Source organism: Hemicordylus capensis, chromosome 1, assembly GCF_027244095.1.
Source record: "Hemicordylus capensis ecotype Gifberg chromosome 1, rHemCap1.1.pri, whole genome shotgun sequence".
In the NCBI taxonomy this organism is placed as follows: Eukaryota; Metazoa; Chordata; class Lepidosauria; order Squamata; family Cordylidae; genus Hemicordylus; species Hemicordylus capensis.
The window spans coordinates 202,046,261-202,068,041 of NC_069657.1; the positions used below are offsets into that span (position 1 = coordinate 202,046,261).

Genomic DNA, 21,781 nt, shown 5'->3' on the forward strand with positions numbered 1-21,781 from the left:
AGAGCACCCTCCCTGCTCAACGGTACCCCCCCCACACACACATGTACCGGCTGAACTGCTGGTCCTTTGAACTGGTTTGGAGGTCCGTAACAGGGCCTCTGAACTGGTCTGTGCACATCCCTAATGAATAATACAGCACAGGCCCAAGCCCTGGATTCCTTGATTTGGATCTTGTAGGTTCCAGTAAGGCAAATGATAATAGAGGCCTAAATTAGGGTTGTATATTTACAGTATATCAGTAAAAAGAGTGCTTAACTGTAATAGTGTACTACTTGCCTAGCTATTACAGTAAAGATTATATTGCCATAGTTTCTCTTCACTTGCTCACATGGCGAAAAGAAATATGGCTAATTCAATATCCCCATGCGTAAATTAAGGAAGAAGAGGTTCCTTCCTATGAAATGAACATTACACCCCTTTATTTCTGCCCAGGAAGAGACTCAGCTCTCATGTCTGTAGTCCACTCTGCTCCAGTACCATCTACACAGTTTCTTTTGAACAACCCAAGGAAATGTCATAGGCTGTGTTCAGGTGTAACAATGACCATGTTTTATTGTTATAAGATTGCATCATAGTGAGTCTTGAGCATTGGTATGTCTGTCTCCCCTTCTGATGTGAACGGAAGAAATTTAAAGCTTTTGTCATGACTTTTAGGTCCTAAATAAATAAATAAATAAATAAATTTCCTACATTTTCCTGTATCAAGAATTTTCTTGCATAAAGAATAAATTTATTATGCTGACAATACTCAGTGTTCAGAATCAAACACAAGGCAGGTGGTTGAGTGGAAACTGATTTTTTAAAAAAGTGTCTGGATCATCAAAAGCGGATATTTTTCATAACAGCAATTAATAAATTATGGCTGAAGTAAAAGATCTGTACCTATTTGCTGAGATTTCAGGTGTGTGCCACTTAGTACAGGATTAAAATCTTGATTTTAAAACTACGGTGCTGTATGTCTCTGCTCTGCAATATTTCTGTTAGGGGTGTGTGAGCTGGCTTGGAATCAAGCTGGTTCGGCTTGAAGGCTCACCCTTGAACTGACCCAGAAGGGAGCTAGTCCAAGGGTGAGTCGAGCCAAGCCCCGCTTGAAAACCCGCCTCGCAAACTGGCTTGAGGGCTTGATGGGTATACTTGTATAGGGGAATCCAGCAAGGATTCCCCTTTACCGGTAAAGGGCTAAATGCGGGGGGAAGAAAATGTATTTTCAGTCAGGCTGGTTTTGGGCCTCTATGCAAGTTCAGCCGCTATTACAGTAACCTCTGCACATGTGCAGAGGGCATTTGCATCACCACACAATTTGCAAATGGCTCCGCGCATGTGCAGAGATCACTGTTATGGTAGTTGTGCTTGCACAGAGACCCAAAACAGGCCACAATATGACCGGTCTGTCATTTGGGAGGCCAGCAGAAGGGTGGAAGGAGTCCCTGCCACCTCCATCATCGCCACCAGCTTGTTTTTAAAAGTAGAAGAAAGACTAAGAATACCTTTTTCCTCCCTAGCCCTTTACTTGGAAAGGGAAATCCTTGCCGGACAAGTATATCTGTAAATCCCTCGAGCCAGCTCGTGAGGCAGCTTGACCGGATTGGGCCCAGGCTCCATCGAACTTGAACTGGTCTGGATTCGAGCCAACTGGGCTAGCTGATTCTGTGCATATCCCTAATTTCTACCACAGCTTCCCTGGGATTGTTTTTATCACCATATTAGTACATTTTGAAAAAACAAGGCATTTTTTTCATTGGAGTTTTTGCAGATCTCTGATGCGCTCCTTTGGCACACCTGATCTGTGCAAGGATCCACAAGTCAAGTGTGAACTCTTGCCTTCCCAGATTAAAAGTGGGGTGAATTCTGATCTCTGAATTGGTAGTACTCTGAACATTAGTAGATAAAGGCTCTTGAGATGCACACTCCACTGCTTCCATTGTACCTCTCCACCTTCCTGAAGCTTCTGGTTCTCATAGGTTTGTTTTAGCAAAACAGGCACACAGAAAACCTACCAAGCAACTATGTCCAAAGTGAACTCATGTCATTTCCCCCCACAGGGTTCAAAATGTATGTTTATCCACACTTTGAACCTCATGAGGAGGAAAGATATTGGGGGAGGGGTACTTGCAACAAAGTAACAAGCAGGGAAAGGGTCAGGCATCCCATCCCTCTGTTGCTTCTCTATTCAAAATCACCCGAAGCTCCGTTTTTGTCTCTTGAGGGCAGGGGTTCCCCACCTGTGGTACTCCAAATGTTGCTGAACTACAACCCCCATCATTCCCAGCCACAATAAATTGTGGCTAAGGGTGATGGGAGTTGTAGTCCAACTTCTGGAGTGCCACAGGTAGAGCAATGGAAGGCAAACTTGGGTCTCCAGCTGTTGTTGCGCAACTCCCATCTTACCCAGCTACGATAAATTGTGACTGGAGATTATAGGAGTTGTTGATTACAGGACCAGGAGAGCTGGTCTTGTGGTAGCAAGCATGACTTGTCCCCTTAGCTAAGCAGGGCCTGCCCTGCTTGCATTTGAATGGGAGACTACATGTGAGCCTGCAAGATATTCCCCTCAGGGGATGGAGCCACTCTGGGAGGAGCAGAAGGTTCCAAGTTCCCTTCCTGGCTTCTCCAAGATAGGGCTGAGAGAGATTCCTGCTTGAAATTTTGGAGAAGCCGCTGCCAGTCTGTGTAGACAATACTGAACTAGATAGACCAAAGGTCTGACTCGGTATATGGCAGCTTCCTATGCTCCTATGTCATTCAGCAACAGCTGGAGGAACAAGTTTGCTCACCCCTGCTTTAGGAAAATGGCTTAGGGCTCAAACACTGGCAATACTTCATTTTTTTTCTATTTGACATGGCAGAAAATAACCTCCTTGTTGATTGATTGATAAGTGCCGTCAAGCCGGTGTCGACTCTTAGCGATCACATAGACAGATTCTCTCAGGATGATCTGTCTTCAGCTTGGCCTTTAAGGTCTTTCAGTGGTGCATTCATTGCTGTCGTAATTGAGTCCATCCATCTTGCTGCTCTTCTTCTCTTTCCTTCAGCTTTTCCCAGCATTATGGACTTCTCAAGGGAGCTGGACCTTTGCATAATGTGTCCAAAGTATGATAGTTTGAGCCTGGTCATTTGTGCCTTGAGTGAAAATTCTGGATTGATTTGTTCCATGATCCATTTGTTTGTTTTCCTGACTGTCTATGGTATCCTCAAAAAACCTCTTGTTAGTACTCCTGAAACGCCTAAATATCTGTGTGTATACCTCAACTAAGGATTATGAAGCACACAAACCACGCTCCCATTTCATGTTTTATTTATTTTGTCGTTTATCAAACTCAATGACTGAAAAAGGAATGAATTTTAATCTAGTTAAAAAGATATAAAAATGTAATTTTAAAAAATGTCATGTGATACAAAGACTTCCATTTTAGACTGTGTTTCTTCAAACCATAAATTCGATGCACACATCCCAGAGAAATCAACAGGGCCTGAAGAGTCCAGCACTGTTCATTTGGCTGCAACCCTAGCACTAGCACTAGATCCGCAGCTCCATCTCCACTGTGTACTCATGGCTCCTGACAAGCAGTTGACTTCCGTGGAGTAGGTAGTGCTGTGCTGTAAGAAAGTGAGCAGGAAAACTTGTGTGCACAGGAGCTCCTGGTGCAAATGAAAGGAACTGCTGGATCGAGACATTAATGTCCTTAAAGCACTGAGCAGACCTTTTAGCACTGAGCTCTTATAATTCATCATGTTGGTAGACATTGTATTCCTTAGCAGATATGAAGCCATCTCCATCATGGTCATTCTTTTTAAAGATATCAACCAAAACATTTTCATGAACTGATGGGTCACGTTTCTTGCCATCTCTTTCAAATTCCTTCTTCAAATAATGGTCTATCTGAAAGAATCAAAGAAAACAAAAGCCCGAATAACTCCAGAATTAGCTCGGACCTTTTATATTAGCATTGTAAAACTAACATATTGAAGTTAATATTAAGATAACATTTAGGCTAATTTTAAACAGCCGAAAGATTTGTTCAGACCTGGCTGAACACATCATAACATTAAGCAGGTTTCTCCATTAGGATGACGACAACCATAACATTAAACATTAGCTCTACTGGCTTGTCTTGAACTGCAAGAACAGTGCAGCAGATTGAATCAAACTATTTGCTGGGGTTGTGATGTTACTGGTCACGTCAGAAAGGGAGATCTTGAGGCTCTACAAATGCGGTGTGTGTAGAACCTGGGAGGGTTCAGAGGATGTTCAGAGGATGTTCAGAGGTTCAGCCGATGATCCATCGTGAAGCCCTGGGCAGCCGGATCGGCAGCCCACATGGCTACCAGCTCCATCACAGAGCTGGTAGGGGCGGTGGGGATCGGGGGCTGCCTGGCCCCCAGAAGTCCCAGGATGCCCTGCGTGAGAGCGTGGGGCATAATGGGGAGACCCCCGAGGCCAGGAGGCTGCTTGTAGCCTCCCGGTCCAGGGTCTACTCATGTGTCGCCGTGCACTGTGGAGCACTCACTCTGTTAACCTCGTTTAAGGGGAGGAGGAATTAGGCGGGCTAACCGCTGTGGCTCCAACGATCGATAGAAAGTGGGCTAGGCTCCCTTAGCCTGCCTTCTAATGATCGTGGGAATAGGCTCCTTGAGTGTAAGTTATGGAAGAAGAGTTATAACACTGGCTGATACATCCTGACTAATGAAGCACACACACTTTGAGGGGACTGCAGAGATACTCTGGAAGCACTTGGATCACTTCCTGGGTCCCACTTTCCACGCTGAGTCAGACCCTTCAGAATTCTGGGTGCTGCCCGTGCTCCAGAAGTGCTCAGTAAGATCAGAAACATCTTTAAAGCAATTTTGCCATAGTGCTAACTTTTTTTTTTTTTTTTAAGTAAGAGGCAATTTATAAACACATACAGATAGGCAGAATAGGGAGAGCGCTTTTCAGGACTGCTTATGTTACCTCGTGTTTTGAGAGTTTTTTGTCACTGTCCGTATCTATTTGAGAAAATGCTTCGACACTGCGTGGTCCTTTAGTTACCGCATACAGTTCAATCTCAAAGATCAACGTCGCATTTGGTGGAATCTTGGCTGGTTCTAAGAATGTAACAAGAACATTTTAGGAACTGCTCACTCCAGTAACATAAAATCTTAACCACAGAGACCAGTATTTCTAAGATTATTTAGAAATGTTTTAAAGATGGATTCTGCATATTTTTTTAAACAGTGTCATTGGTGTTTCCCTTTGTTCTTGGACCATGCTCTTTTTGAATCTGAGGCAACCTCCTGATCATTAAAGATAATGAGCTGGGTCTCACGATCAGTGAGACCCGGTTTTGGAGGGTGCGCGGGGAGGGAGCCCTGGGCGGCCGGATCAGCCACCGGAAGCTCCAGTATGCCCTGTGCGAGCCCGCAGGGCATACTGGGGAGACCCTCGGAGCTAAGAGGTGGCTTTTTGCCTCCCCTCCGGGGGTCTACTCGTAAGTAGCCATGCCGCGGAGCTGAGCCACGGCTACTCACGATCGGGAAGCCCGGGTTTGCGGAGGGCTTGCTCCACAAACCCGGGCTTAGGGGAGGGCTACAAAAGTGGGCTAGCCGCTTGTAAGCCACTGGGCTCACCTGCAAGCCCGGTGGTTTACACGAGCAGCAAAAATCGGGCTAGGCTCTCCTAGCCCAATTTTTGCTGCTCGTGAGAATAGCCCCATTCTCCTATACACATTTTAATTAAAATGCATGGGAACTACACAAGGACCTATGCTTTTGCACTAGAGATGTGCAAGGGAATTTTCAGGTGGATTGTGCCCTAAGTATCTTCTCAGCCATTCTAAACTGGGTCAACCATTCTTAAACTGGTACATGCTAACCAGGCAAAAAGGTACTTTTTGAAGTGGTGATTCTAATATATTTCGTAGAGGAAAAGCAACTATCCCTATTCAGCTTAGCATAGTGTTAATCTGTGGGAGCTGCTGGTGTCTCCTTTGAAAGTGAACGCTGGGATTTTTTTTTTTTTAAGATTGTGAGCCCTTATGGGACACAGAATAAGGTTGTTCTCACAACCAAAATAGGGAGGGTTAGGCGGAGGCAGGCTCCTACCTGCCTCCCAACACATGATCAACCCTCCCCATTAGGCTCTGCTGCTTGCTGCGGCACGATTGGAGGTGCAGTGAGCAGCAGAGCTGGGCGCCGGAGGAGGAAGTCCTCCAGCATCCCACAATGCACCGTGCTAGGAGTGAGGTTCATTGGGGGATTCCCCCACTGCCGGGCGCTCTTGCTGCTCGGCTTTGTGTTCACTTGGCTGCAGGCAGCCTGAGTGTGCACGCGATTGGGGACTGGGGTAGAAGGGTGCCTCCGTGCCCTTCTATTTCAGTAATAGCCTGGGTAAAAAACTTGGGATATCTGGCACTCCACACAGGCCGCTCTACTTGGGTAAGGCTGCTCATGTGAACAGCCCCAATACCTTTTGCTATGTAAACTGCTTTAAGAACACTTTTGTTGAAAAGTGTTAAATAAATACTGTATGATGATGATAAACTGATGCTAGTTTAATTCCTTAAAAGAACAAATACAAAAAACCCCTTCAAACCCCCAGCTGATCTCTTTCATAGTGCTAGAAAGTCCTTGCTTCTTAATCGATATTAAAAAGCTAGCCAATCAAACCTGAACAACCACTTCATTAAAAAAACAAAAGCTTCATTTAAAAGATGCCTTTGGATGTACAAAACAAGATACACTTGAGATTTCAGAGATGAACTTATCTAAGCTTCAAGGGAGAAAATGGGCTTTAGGGAAATCTATCACAACCTCTTCCTGTATCAAAGTTGCACACAAAAGTTTAGTTGGGTTTGGGCCAGGAAGAAAGGAGACTGGAAATGTTGGACAAGTACCAGAAATGAACTTGTGACCTTCCAAAGTCAGTCCAAAGAAAGCATTTCATAAGCCATGCAACATGCAGTTAAAATAAAAATACAGGGCTTGGTCCTCTTTATATGTGAACACACCAAACATTACCAAGTTGGATCAGGATCTGATTTTTAACACTGTAACTGACACAGTTACAACAGCCTTCTTCATTAACAAAGGGGAAATCAAGGGCCACAGGAAGAACTCCCAGTGAATAGCAAGGCAATTATAACCTTTTATACACAATCTAAGGTAGGCTGCACCACAAATGGCCCACCAAGCTGAACATAGCTTGCTGAACCCCTGGTGGGTCACTACATATCAGTTGGTGGGATGAACTTAGCATGGTAGGGCACAAGTTATGCAACCCTGGTCTACGAGATATTTTTCTTAAAACGATTCAGACACATGCAGCAACAGCATTTAGGAACTAAACTAGAAAAAGGATTTAGATATTAGCAGTTTTGAGAATGATACATACCATAGGAAAACCCAGGTAAAGACCTAGAAAGCCACATGCATTCTTGACATTCAAAACTAGAACCATCTCACCCAGCATGCAGGACTATGCTCTGAGAGAGAACAAGCATGTTGTAGGTAGGGGGGGGAAAAGACTTTCTTCAGTTGCAGCCTAAAACAGATAGTCATAGTTAGTGTTTGGTAATCATGCAAACTTGCTTCCTCTTTGAGAATATCTGTAGACAAACCAAGATATCCTAATCTGATGGTGGAGAAAATGCCAAATTAGTCACTCACTGGCTTCAGCAGATTGAATCAAAGGAGAATTTGGCCTACGGAGGTTTTATGTCAAACATCAAGTCACATTGCTACAGCAGCTACGTATTCATCTAAATTCAAAAGATGCAGGTCTAAATCCATCTTAACTTAGCTGAAATAGTGAGTGGGTTCAGATGAACACCCAAAAGTAAGCTGAAGGGAACCAGAGTTTTCCAGGGAGCACCTACTTCCAACACAAGATGCATGTTCGGCTAATTTTGTGGTGTACAAACCTGCCAATATCGGGTTGCTGGAGCTGGGTTCCCTCTGCTGCCTGACATTCTTCTCCCAATTTCAAATCTCAGTTACAAATGTCAGGCAAACGTCAGGAAGCAGAGGGAACCTGACATTGGTGGGCTGGATGTCACAAAATGAGCTGAGCTTGTAGCTCGAGCCAAGCGTGCGTGAACCTCCAATTCCTTCCAACTTACTTTCAGGTGGTCATCTAAAGCCGCCCTAAGTTTTTCAAAATCCCACTGAAAACACGGGAAAGAGTCAGTTGCAACTCCCACTGAGACTTCACTATAACTAAATTTAGCTGGATTGGGGTCACAGTGAAGATTTGCCCATTGGGACCCCAACTGTGAAATACAGTAGGTGAACTGTTCTCAGAGACTGTTCTGCCTTGGCTGTATTTCCCTCAATTATTATTTATTCAACTTCAATTTTCAATTGAGTTGGTAAACCCATAAGCAGGAGGCTCTAAGTACAGCCTACACTGGTTACGAGTCCAAGACCTTCACTCTAGGGATATGCACGAATTGAGATTCGTGCACTGATTCAAAAGGCAGTTTGGGCACCTTTAAAAGTTAGGAGAGCAGGTCCATATCTGCTCCTCCTCTGCTCACCTCAATTTCCTGCTGCAGTGGCACCCCCAGGACCCCTCATGTAGCAATGGCATGGTGGCGGCACACAAATGGCCTCAGTACATGTGGACCTGCTCTCTTCGCTCATGCCCGAACTGCCTTTCAAATAAGTGCATGAATCTTGATTTATGCATATTCCTACTAAGTTCAGCTGAAATGCCAAAGTACGGTTTAATGGCTGGAGTGCTCCTGTGGGCTTGCACACTTCCTCCTCTCATGTGGATTCCCACTTCTGGCTCCTGGTTTCTGCAAACCATAGTTTGCTGCAATGTCTAAATTAGCAACCTGTGGTTAGTGCTGATCTCCAAACCACAGTTTGTATACCCACTTGAAACACTGGTTTCAAATCATGGTTTACCTGATGGCCAATGCGGATGCCATGAAAATTAGGTTGGCAAAATCAGGATGTAGATGAGGGAATGCACAAGCAAGAGGGGAGAAGGAAGAGGATGAAGGATCACAAGACCTCAGGGGACTGCCAAATCATGGCTTGGTGTGATGTCTGAGTTGACACATAAGCTTTTTCACATTAGGGTCCTTCACATGAGCAAAATAGCTGGTGGCTAGGGAGGGCTGGGGGGAAGGCAGGAGTATACCTACCTTCCCTCACATGATCTTCTTGCTCCTGCCGCTGTGCCCACGATCGCTGCTGCTGCGGCATTTTGGAGGCTGGGGAAAAGCTGCCTAGCCTCCAGAAATCCTGCAACGCACCGTATGAGGAGCATGGTGCATTGAGGGATTCCCGTGTGAGTTGGGTCCTCTAGGAGCACAGCAGGCACATGACCCTATACCTGGGTAGCAGGGTGTGCTTGCACCCTTCTACTCAGGCAAATGGTCGGGTTAAAAGACTTGGGCTACCCAGGAGGGTAGCGCCAGGATCAAGGCTGATCCTGGTGCTTCACACAAGCAGCCCTACCCACACAAGGCTGTCCAAGCCTAGGCAGGGCTGCTTGTGTGAACAGCCTTGCATTCTGCTAACATTCTGCGAATTACATTCTGCTTAGAAATCTCCAAAGTTATGTAATCTACTTGCCAAATAATTGCCTAGCCAAGTTCCACAGCTTTCCCACAATGTGTAACATTTTTCAAAATGCACAAAAAAATTCCCCATAACATATTCCGATACTGTATAGAGAGAAGTCTTCAAGAATCATACTCATTTGACCAATCATCTGAACATTAGGTCAGGACCTGACTTGTGGCAGAGTTTTAATCCACCATCAGAAGTTCCTACCAGGAACGGAAGGAGAGTTGCGCTTGCAAAAGGACTCCTTGTAAGAGTACAACTCTCCTTCCAATCCCAGGATGATCATCCAGCAACAAAGCAGTGCTCTCCCCAAAACTAGAATCCAACCCAGCATCTTCTGTGTTTTGTTGCCATTGGACACAAAATAGTAAATAGTGCCCCCCCTCCCCCACAAGCCCAATGACCTCTTAGTAGACTGATTTGATCAACAGTTGGTAGGATTTGGTGTCTGAGTGCTAGTGCTGAGTTTTGGAATTATTTATTCCCATTATTCCCCATTAGCCTTGCTACATGAGGATACAGACAATTTCTCTCATGCTGACACTTCCCAGACCATTTCTGGTAGAAGCCATTAGTGCCTTTCCCCCCATCACTTTTTAATCTTGTGCCTACAAAAAAAGGCTGACTTAGAAATGGGTGGTGCCAATGATGGCTCTTTATAGCTTCCTCTGGGCTGTGTATCTGCAAAAGAGGTGTCAAGAGGGCCTTTAATGGAGAATAGAGCAGAGTGGTACACTGGGCAGTATTTCACCTCTTCACTTATGCATGGTGCTACTACTGATGCTACCATTACAAAAAACTAGTATTTTGACAACTAGAGCTGAACTGTAGGACCCAACATTTGGGGCTTTTTAGTTTCAAAAAAAAAGCGAATAAGGATAGATACGAAAGGGGCTTACAAAAGCATGCATGGTTTGGAGACTGTGGATAGGTAGAGGTTCTTCTTCCTCTCTCACAACACTAGAACTGAGGATGGTCCCATAAAACTGATTGCCAGAAAATTTAGCACGGGCAAAAGGAAGAACGTTTTCACACAGCGCACAATTAATCTATGGAATACTCTGCCACAGGAGAGAGTGATGGCCACCAGCTTGGATGTCTTTAAATGGGGCTTAGATAAATTAATGGAGGACAAGTCTACCAGTGGCTAATAATCTTGATGGCTATAGGTTACCTCCATATTCAGAGGCAGGATGACCATGAATACCAGTTGCAGAGCAGCAGTGGCAGGAAAGGGGGCATGCCTCCATCCCCTGGTTATGTGGCTTCCCAAGGCATCTGGTGGGCCACTGTGTGAAACAGAGTGCTGGACTAGATAGGTTTAGGTATGATCCTGCAAGGCTGTTCATATGTTCTTATTGGGTTACCAGACATATGTTGAACTCCTCTGTAGACTGCAGACTGTTTTTGCTTAATAGATCATATTAAAAGACAGACTGGCAACATTTAAACTAGGTAAAACGGAGAATAGATGCAAACCCCCCACATAAATGCTGCCTGAAAGCATGCAGCAATTTATCTTTGCTTCTACCATTACAAGGGGTGGGTAAAATCTAGAGAAGAAAGTGGAACCAATGAATTGATCCTACTTTTTGTTAATTGATTACTTCTAATAGCAATATATTCAATGAGTTGCAAGACTCCTTTCACTGTGGTGTAACTGAAGCTACAGAAAGTACACGGAATATAAATCTTAATATTAGTTTTAAGATATTAGTCTTAATATTTTATCATCGTTTTACCATATCCTTGCTGCCCATATGCTAGTGAAGGAGGAATGATCACTTTCCGTTTCTCTCCAGGGCACATATTCGTCATGGCAATGTCTAACCCTTTAATGACTTGTCCAACACCAAGGACAAACCATTTTGGGTGGCCGTTGCTTTGTGTTCGACTACAAAAAAGAAAATCAAGAGAGCATTCAAATAATATTATTTCATTTAAAGTAACCAACAATAAATATGGAGGACATCATTTGGGGAGAACGTTTTATTAGTCCTTTTAATAAGGATTATCGCAGGCTGAAATGATGAGGGAAATTACTCAAAGTAATTCCGCTTAAATGAGAAGGGCTTAATTTCAATGGAACTACTGAGAACCACAGGGCTCTGTGGGCGCCAGGAGTTGAAATCGACTTGACGGCACACTTTACCTTTTACTTTGAGTAATTTTTCTTTTTATGCCGGTCACTGAATGGAATTAACATTCATAGATCACTTCCATGCTCAAAATTCAGCATCACTTTGTGCTTATTATCGTTTAGCAATAGCAATAGCACTTACATTTATATACCGCTCGATAGCCGGAGCTCTCTAAGCGGTTTACCTTGATTTAGCATATTGCCCCCAACATTCTGGGTACTCATTTTACCGACCTCGGAAGGATGGAAGGCTGAGTCAACCTTGAGCCCTTGGTCAGGATCGAACTTGCAACCTTCTGGTTACAGGGCGGCAGTTTTACCACTGCGCCACCAGGGGCTCTGGTTTAGTCCTGTAATGCAGGAGTTCTCAAACGTGGGTCCCCAAATGGCCAACAACTCCCATCATTCCCAACCAGAATGGTCTTTGGCCATTGTGGCAGAGGATAATGGGAACTGCAGCCCAACGTTTGGGGACCCATGTTTGAGACTCCCTGCTGTAATGGTTCTGGAGAGGACATTTATTATCATATTTTCCCAAATACAAGATGACTCTGAATTTAAGATGTGTCCTTTACAAAATAGAGGATAAATACAGGTTATACCTATATTTACCCAAAAGTAAGAGGACTCTGGATTTAAGATGACCGCCTGATTTCTAACATCAAAGAACTTGGAAAACATCTCATCTTGGATTCAGGTAATACAGTAAATTGGCACTGCATATAGAAATCAGAGTCACTTCGCTTATTTTCATTTGAGGCTATGGCAGGGTTGAGCTAGCTTTTGTAGGCCATAGGATGCCATGTAAAGAAGCCACCAGCAGCCTCAACACTCTGCTGCTCTTATAAGACACACTGGAGTGCTCCAGAAGTTCTCAGTCTGGGCGCAGCATACACAAACAGAGGGTAAAGGGAGTCTATTGGGTAGCCACACCCCACCACACTGGTGTATTCTGTGATTACATCTCCGATTCTCCCGATATTTAGTGCTTGTCTGCAGAGGCATACATCAAACCAGGGAGACTGTCTCCCTGCATTCTGGAACCCTGGCTGTTTAGAGTTCTAGAATGTGGGAACAAAGCCTTCCTAGACAACAACAGAATGCAAGGCGAGCAGGGGGCGTGGCCACAGAGTGCACTGGCACAGAAGGGCATGGCTAGCCAGCACCCTCTTGCTCTCCCTCAGCCTGGGTACCTGGTACTCAGAATGGTAACACCTGAAGAGAGTGTACCACACTGGGGGCAGCGGGAGACTACCAGTCTACCAGCTCCCATGGAGAAATTACTGCACCAGCTCTGGCAGATGTGTGCATAATCTTGGTGCTCTAGCAGTGCAGCAGCACCATATCTAAAGATCTGGCCAAGAGAGGAGGAAGTAAAGACAGCTAGAGATATGGCAGATCTTGAGGTAAGAAAACATAGTGCAGTAGGGCAGCAGGTGCTGGGGGGAGATATGAGAGAGAGAGAGAGAGAGAGAGAGAGAATGAGTGTCATCCCTCTGTCCTGCACAGCCCAAAGCAGGGAAAGGGAAATGGAGCCTCAGAATCAATCTGATCAAGATAGGCTGTGAGCACTCTTGACTGGAGAGAGAGGCTCACTAGATAAGCACACCTCAAGGAGCCTTCACAGCCTGCTTGTATTTTACAAGAATGTACTGTATGTATACCCACCTAATGGCACAGTGGGGAAGTAACTTGCCTAGGGAGCAAGAGGTTGCTGGTTCGAATCCCAGCTGGTATGTTTCCCAGACTATGGGAAACACGAAGGTGCTGAAAGGCATCATCTCATGCTGCGCAATGAGATGGCAATGGCAAACCCCTCCTGTATTCTGCTAAAGAAAACCACATGGCTCTGTGGTCGCCAGGATCCGACGGCACAACTTTCCCTTTCCCTTACTGTATGTATAGGTTGTATATTTAGAAATTCGCCTATTAAGGCCTGATAGCTATTTCTCACATGCCTTCTTAAGAGAATGTGGGAAGAAATCCTCAGGCCCATTGTATGTTAGTGATACATGTAATACTCATGCAAGAGATACATGTGTTAAGGGGGTGTAGCGATCATTGAACAAGTGGGGGACCAATGTCCCTGGGGCCCTTAGGGAGAGGGGACCACCAGCTGAGCGACAGCTTGCTCTTTGCTCTCCTGCTTGCACCTCTCTAAAGAAGAAGGGGCCTACTCCAACCTTGGGCACACACACTGGTTCAGCTATATAGGAAGCATCTGTGACTTTATAATGATTACAGAAGCACGTATTGCAAACTTCTAAAAAATATATTAACGTGGAAACCAGTCATTCAAGTTGCTAACAGATTTAAAAAAGTCAAAAGTGCTTGCCTTAGACCAGGGTTTCTTAACCTTGGGCCCCCAGATGTTGTTGGACTACAACTCCCAGAATCCCCAGCCACACAGGCCATGTCTGGGGATTCTGGGAGTTGTAATCCAACAACATCTGGGGGGCACAAGGTTAAGAAACCCTGCCTTAGACTATGATGTTTGATTTGAATGCTGTGAGCAGAGGTTTAACAAGTCTAAAAAGACAGCAAATGGATGCACCACTGAGAGACCTTAAAGGTCAAGTTGAGGACAGATCATCCTGGAGACAATCTCTGTGTGGTCGCTAAGAGTCGACATCGACTTGACGGCACTTAATCAATCAATCAATCAATCAAAAAGGAAAACGTGTAGTTCTCAGAGCACAGAGATTTACCTGCAATAAAATTTGGATTTATCACTGGCCAGGTACCCGTCATAATGTGCATTCAGCAGATCTCCCTTCTTGCTCTTTGACTGGCAGTCTTTGGGGACATGCAAGACTTCTATTTGAACGTCGTCTGCAGCAGAGGCCTCCTCCACTTTCTTTTGCCCGTGCGTCTGCAAGGTAAGAATACCGAAAGCCTGCAAGAGAAAACACAGCCTCACCCCGAAACGCATCTTTGCTGTCCGACGCAGCTGCAAAAGCATGTGCGTGAAACGATCAGCCTTGCTCCTTCCCGGGGCTGCGTGGCACTGGCATTGTTCGACGTCACGGGAGCCAGGAGGGGCGTGGCCGGGGGGGATAGTCCAGATGCTGCCTCCGGGTCCGGGACTTGTTCCACTTTGTCAGCGGGCAGCCTGGGTCTCCCCTGCCTGCACTCCTAGACCTGCATCCCCTTGACTCTTCCCGTGCAAGTTTTGCAGCGCCTTTGCCTTTGGGACATGCTGTAGGATGCAGCGCTCAGTTTCATGCTACATCTGAAGGTCTCTTTCCGTATTTACATCTAGGCAGTAGTGTTACTTCTTAATGGAAGGGCGGTGATGATCGTGGTCTGGCTTGCGGCCTTTTCCTTCGCGTGCAGCGAAAGTGAGGAACTGGTGCTACTTTTGGAGTTTCTTCTCAGTCCGTCTCTCATGTAGATGATCGCGTAGCCCGATACATGTTTACTCGAAAGTAAGCGCCACTCTGCTCGAGCTAGATATGCACAAGGCTTTTAAAACCATGTCTCGTGCAGCCCGATCCCATGCTTGTTTATTTGGGAGTAGATATTGCATACGGCTTTATTGGGAGTCCACTCCATAAGGCTTTTTTGGGAGTAAATATGCATAAGGCTTTTAAAACGATGCATCGATCCCATGCTTGTTTATTTGGGACTAAATAATTCATAGGGGTTTACTAACGTAGCTGTGCAGTTCCCGTGCTGCTTGAGGCAGCATAGAAAGTGGGCGCGTAGATCGTGTAAGACGGTGTGTTCTGCATGTACAGATTGTGGAATTGCATATAACAGGCAAACAATTTTGATATGTTCGTTTAAACAAGTCCTGTGCGTGCAGACATCTGTAATTTCCGCTTGAATTTTTGGATGGATGCAGGCACGCAATCTGTGCGTGGACGCATAATTTTTATTTTTTTGGTGTGTGTGTTTTTTAAAGATTAAAACCAGCCCCTTTCATCCAGGAAGTAAATGAGACGTCAGGGTCAATGGAGCCAAACGCAAAGCCCCGAGTCGGGGGCGGGGCAGGGAAGGAGGAAGGAGAAAGGGAAAGAAAGAGGCCGTGAGGAGGAGATGTAGGAAGCAATCGATGACAGTGCAAGGGGGTTTGGTAACCACTTTGTTTCCCCAGTGGCTGCGATGTGCATAGGCAATGAGTGACTTTGCTGCTGCAATTACTGCACGTGTCCGTTACCCTGCCCAGGCAGCATCTCCGCAGGCAACTGGACCCAAAGGCTGCTGCTGCCACCTTCCCCCCAGCTAAGCCGTTCAGCCGTCAATCTCCAGCGGGGGTTGCTGCCGCCACTGCTTCTTCTGTTTAGGGGTGCTGCAGGGAAGAGGACACGCTGCAGAGAGACCCTGCCGTTTCTGCTCCCCTTTCTCTGGGGAAGGAGAAGGCGGAGGGAGACCAGGATGCTGCGCAATTCGTGGCTTTGAACTATGGAAGGAGTTCTGTACAAGTGGACCAATTACATCACAGGTACTGAGCGTTCGAAACATCTGGGCGCAGGGCAGCGTGTTTAGTTGTCCCTGGCAGCTCTTTAAGAAGGGGCCATGCTGGCTAATAATCTTCTCCACACAATACATGGCACAGAAAACAATTTCCAAATAGATGATTTGGCTGCCAACTTCCCCAGTTCTTAAGATATTGCAAATGAACAAGGCCTGATTGCTGGCTGATGAAAGAACTCTATTCCTGAACTGAGTAGATTCTGGAAACAAATGTTTAAATCATACCTCAGTGTTTGGCAAATACTTGTATTTACCTGAATAGAAGATGACTGAATTTAAGATGACCCCTCTTAAAAAGTAAAGGTTAAATACAGATCATACCTGCATTTACTCAAAAGGAACAGGGCTCTGAATTTAAGATGTCCTCCTGGTTTTTAATATCAAAAAACTTGGGGGGGAAACCTAGTATTGGATTCATGAAAATATAGTAAGGCCTACTTCGTGATGTGCCATAAAATCCCCAGCCTTGTAGTACCTCCAGTGACTGTTGCTGGTTTCTAACTTATGTTTCTTTTTAGATTGTCAGCCTTTTGGGGACAGGGATCCATCTTATTTATTTGTTATTTCTCTGTGTAAACCGCCCTGAGCCCTTTTTGTAAGGGCGGTATAGAAATTGAATAAATAATAATAATAATAATAATAATAATAGCCTGCATCCTCTTCTTTCACAAGCTTCCCAGATGGTAATCTGCAGGCTTGTCATGGTGGAAAATGGTCCAGGTTCATATCATTCTGAGTCATGTGTGTCCTATTGATAGGTCTCATGGTGCTGAGTGTCTCAGTGAGTGAGCTTAGTGGGCATTTTGCAGAGCAAAAGAGTTTGTTAGGATCAATAATGTGAGGAAACATGTCTAACCACCTGAGCGTACAACCTTTTAAAAGGGTAGTACTCTTAAATGAGGAAACAACCTTCATCTGATAAGCTTAATTGTTCTCAAAATGACCCTTTATAAGATGCTTGAGGTTTGAAGAAATAGACACAGACTATTTCACTAAATAAATAGGCAGGATTTTAAAAAAGCATCCTCCAAAGAAGAGTGGCTTTGCTTGAAATGTCTTGGATATCTTTTGTGTCCTTTGGTAATCACTCGTTGTTAACTTACAATATATAGAACCCTGCTGCAAGTACTGAACATTTTACATTCTATATATAAAAGCTCTATTCAGATGTTGTACATGCATTCAGGAGACTGTACACATGTACATATTTTTGTGTGAATGGCTGTGCACACATTCATTTTGAAAGTGAACCTGGGTGACCCTCTCAAATGTAGGGTAGAGATGGGAACTGCTTACTGCTGTGTATGAGTTGAACAAAACATGTAAATAGGGCTAAATAATTGCCTCTTGCTGGGCAGACCAGTCCTTTCTCTGCCCAGGTAATAACCCTTTAGGCAGGGGTCTTCAGATGAACCTGGGACTGTGTGTTTACAAAGCATGTACTCTACCGCAAGTGTTTGTATCCTCAGTGACTACATTGAGTTTTACACTTTTTTAAAAAAGTGGTGAGTTCTTAAATTCTGAAGAATTTATACAACTATTAGGTGCCTCTTTAAAAAAAAAAAAGAAGTCTGCCCTTTATTCTAGAATAAATTTGTAGATGATAGTGGATGAGGCTGTTCTCACACGCAGCCTATCCCAGACTAAGGAAGCTCAGCCCAGGTTAGGCTGCACATGAGAACCACCAGGATCTGTCCTGATCCCAGTGGAGCAGCACCTCCTAGCCCAGCTTTGAAACCTGGCTTTTAGCTGGGGTTAAAGGTGCGAGTGCGCCCGAGAGTCATTTGAGAGAGTGTTCGGCTCAAGCAGACACAGAGATGGGCGCCTAGAGTGCCTATTTCCTGTGGGAGTCCCCCAGTGCACTGCACAAGCCGCGTAGTGCATTGTGGGATATCCAGAGGCTGGGATGTGTGGTCCTGGCCTCCAGAGCTCTGCACTTCGTGGCGCAGTGTGAATTGTCTGGGGGTGCACTCCGCACTCCCAGCAACATTTGATCGCTCATCTGGGGGGAAGTGAGTTGGCCCAGTCTGCCCGTTTGCCTGCCCACCCACCCATGCAGTCATGTGAATAGTCTTGCTATCTCTTATTCTGAAGCATTCCTCCTTCATACTTCATTAAAGGAGTCTAATGTCTGTCTGTCTAATCTAATGCATGATTTTGAGAAATGCCTCCTGCAACGTCTTATCAGTAGCCTAACACAGTGGACTGGTTCAGGTATCACATGGAACCATTGTTCAGTCTTGGCTCTTTGTAATATTCCCAAGTCTCAGGAGCAAACACTCCACCCTCTCCTGCCTCTGTGAATCTTGGAAGACTTCTGCTTCCCATTGTAGTTAAAAACAAACCAAGATATCAGTCTTGCTGTTTCAGTCTTGGTTAAGCCTAAACAACTTACTTGAAATAAACTGAGATCTGAACTCAAGGTTTACATTTCTCAGTTTGTTTCCACAAAGTTGGTTAGAGAAAGCCAAGAATAGTTTGGGATGTTGTGACTGATCTTGGTTTGGGTTTAATTGCATACCAGTGAGAAGAGCTGAACCTTCCTCTTTCACCCACCTTGTTCAATAAGCTGAAGCATTTTTCTGCTCTGCCCCAGAATTGGAGCAAGGTTGACTGCTGTGACAGAGTGCAGGGAGGTAAAGTAGGGGAGGGTTCAACTCCCCGCCCCACTCATTGCTATCTTTGTTGGAAAAGTAGACACCCCTCCCCCCGCCACACACATTTTAGATGTGTACATAAGAGACATATGAAGAACAAATGTGGCTACCCTGTCATTCCTGGATTGGTCCTTAAACTCTCAGTGACTAGTTGTTGTCTTAAGTTATCTCCTTTGTTATCTATGGCAAGCTGTATTTCAGGAGCGACATCTTACCTTTTACATGTGTTTTTAAAAAAACAAAAACCACATGTATCCCAAAAGTCTTTAGGGGAAACTGGTGTCTGTTGACATATGTACTGTGTATGTGCTTTTTTGCCTTTGCAATCAGCAGCTTGGTGGCCTGAACAAGTCTGCACCTAAAGATAATGTTAGATATTGTAAACAGCAGATACAACGGAATGGCTTGAAGCTACATTGCAACACTGAAAACAGTTAAGGAAGGGGCTTTTTGAAAAGTGGCTAAAGTACAGCTTGGTCTTTAAAAAATTTCATTTGAAACTAAACATAAAAATGTTGATTTTTAAATTCTTAGTATTTAATTCCTAATACCGTGATGTCTGGTGTTTGGTGGGGTAGGTGGGTGATTTGCTCTTCAGTGCAATAATGCAACATGACAACTATGTGTTACAGCTGTATGTGTGTGTAGGGACCCCTTTCCTGCATTCAGCTAAATGTCCTGGGATTATGGCCTGGTCAGTGAATGCAGCAATATTGGGCACCAATACTGGGCCTTTCTGTGCATTCTCTAAACATGTGTGGATGAGAAATGAATGGGGCTTTTGTGTCTCTCCACCTGTTGACCCCTTAAAGGTTTGGGTATGCAATTATGTTTGGGGGCTTTGGCCACTGCTGCTGTATCATATCCTCAGTAAATACAGAGTGGTTGAAAACCTAAATTATGGGTGGTTGCTACTGAAAATAATGGTTTAGTATGTCTTGCAGTTGGAATTAGTGGAGGTAAGACAATGGATGAAGTATGCCCCGATATTGACTAGAAAACCATGGAAGGATTTTGTAGGTAGTAGGTGCTTCATTCAGTCGGATTTTTTAAAATAATAATCATTGGAAAAATTGAAAGTTGATATGTTAGCACTATATCAGCTTGTCCTATTTTTCCTTATTAAAAATAGACTGTATTTCTTAGTAAAATTTAGAGTAAAAAGATAGCCCTTAACAACAAATAACCTTCTGGGTATATCTGGGTCCTAATGTATACATGAGGATGCACAGAAGCTGCAGTCTTGGAGGTCCTTGTGAGCTTCGAAGTTCATAAGCTTTGTAAAATGATTGTGCTTCTATAATAAGCTTATGATTGTCCTTCCATAAGTGACTTGTAACAAGAGCATACACTTATACCAAAGATGTACAGTGGAATAAGAAACATAAACTAAGATTGTGAAGACTAGAGTCCTTTATTAAATCACATGTCTATTTCTTGCTCATTTATTGAAGCAAGAGCTATACATTTTATTTTTAGAAAGAATATAGAAGACGAAGAAAGCATTACAATCAATTCTATACACTCATAGGGAATGGTTGGATGTATTTTCTGTTCCTTGTCCACGTTCTTATTTTACGAGGGAACTTGAGTTGGGTATTGAAAAGACTTCCTTCCTGGCAGAAAGACTTCCTTTCTTGCAGTGTGTTTAAAACACTTCCTTCCTGGCAGAACAACAGGGCTGTTCGCTTGGTGCAGATTGCATCTAGGTTCCATAAACTGCTTAATCAGGTCTCTGATTGAACCGCAGTGGCACTGGCTTTGTTTGATTTGGCCGCTCCTCTCTCTTTCTGCTGCACGTGAGTTGAGTTCACATTTCTGCAATATGCTTAGATTGTGAAAAATTAGTCTCTTCAAACTTATGGAACATTGGTGAATTGGTTTGGGGTTTTTTTGCATTTTAAATTTTTATTGGATTGTACAATAACTTTTGCATTCAAATTACATTTATTTATCTAATTCTACACATAAGTAAATATTGACTTCCCGCTTGCCTATCTGCACGGTTCACAATAACTATATTGGTGAATTGGTTTGTCTTGCTATTTCTCCCCTAAATCATCTTTTGTCAGTTCCATGGTCCTTTTGAAATGTTCTCCAAAGCAGACTTGTAAGTGGCAAAGAGAAACACTGTGGGGTTCAGTGACTCCTATTTCATTGTGGTACAGGAGCATGTTATCCACATTCACGGATCATCGTTTCACATATCTGTGGATGGGTCTGTGAAATTGACCCAATTTCTTTATCTGTGGCAGGAATTATAGGTAATTTTTGCCTATCCATGGTTCAAGAGTGGTCAGAAATGACTTCCGATGTCATTTCCAGCCACCGTTTTGAATCACAGAGCCATTTTGTGGCTCTTTTTTGTTAATAATAATAAAAAGATTTTAAATGAAAAATATGAGGATTTGGAGGGCATTCCTAGTGACTGGGAGAACCAGGTACTATGCTTTACTACCCTTTTTTCTGCCCTTCCCTGCTTTTTTAATACTTTGTTAAGGTCAAAGAACCTAACCCCCCACTATCTCCATAGACTCAAGGAGTTTCTACACACAACATCCATAGACTCAAGGAGGCTCTATTAGGTGTGTAGAGCCTAATAGGGTTCTGTGGGGAGAGTGGGTCAAGCCCGCTCTCCCCGCAGACAATCAGGGGGCTAGCTGGTTACCACTGTGGTAACTCACAATCACAGAAACTGGGTTAGTGGAGTGCTTGCTCCGCTAACCTTCTATTAGGGGAGGGATATTTAGGCGGGTTAGCCGCTGGTGGTTTTCACGACTGCTCAAAAGCAGGCTGGGCTCCCTTAGCCCGCTTTTGAGTGGTTGTGGGAATAGCCTTCATGTCTTATTTGTCTTCATGTCTTTATCCGTGGTAATTGGCGGGAACAGAACCCCCTGTGAATAATGGGGGCCACCTTTATTTACCAACTTTGGACCCTCTACAGTTT

At 44.4% G+C, this 21,781-nt stretch overlaps 2 protein-coding genes across 7 annotated transcripts in view; one reads left to right on the plus strand and one right to left on the minus strand.

Annotated features, from left to right (window-relative positions):
• Positions 1 to 3,278: 3,278 nt before the first annotated feature.
• On the minus strand, positions 3,279 to 14,793 carry FKBP7 (FKBP prolyl isomerase 7). Its single transcript, XM_053281069.1, has 4 exons — positions 14,407 to 14,793; positions 11,301 to 11,452; positions 4,952 to 5,085; positions 3,279 to 3,880 (listed from the first exon to the last, which is right to left on the minus strand). Exons 1-4 carry the CDS (start codon positions 14,658 to 14,660, stop codon positions 3,719 to 3,721), a joined length of 702 nt encoding a protein of 233 aa, XP_053137044.1. The 5' UTR covers positions 14,661 to 14,793; the 3' UTR covers positions 3,279 to 3,718.
• Positions 14,561 to 21,781, plus strand: part of PLEKHA3 (pleckstrin homology domain containing A3) — a 33,500-nt gene continuing 26,279 nt past the window's right edge. The window contains exons 1-2 of one of the 6 annotated variants that reach the window (XM_053281047.1): positions 14,561 to 14,577; positions 15,798 to 16,145. In XM_053281047.1, coding sequence (XP_053137022.1) covers positions 16,106 to 16,145 — 40 coding nt within the window. In that variant the 5' untranslated portion in view covers positions 14,561 to 14,577; positions 15,798 to 16,105. The other 5 variants (XM_053281018.1, XM_053281038.1, XM_053281028.1 and 2 more) reach the window with 5 other exon arrangements.

Excerpts from the sequence above, each read along its gene's own strand:
- FKBP7 (XM_053281069.1), bottom strand. The coding sequence starts at position 14,660 with ATGCTTTTGCAGCTGCGTCGGACAGCAAAGATGCGTTTCGGGGTGAGG. Across the intron at positions 5,086-11,300 it reads ATATGGGCAGCAAGGATATG|AACCAGCCAAGATTCCACCA; the intron begins GTAAAACGATGA and ends TTACATTCTTAG. Across the intron at positions 3,881-4,951 it reads AAAAACTCTCAAAACACGAG|ATAGACCATTATTTGAAGAA; the intron begins GTAACATAAGCA and ends TGATTCTTTCAG.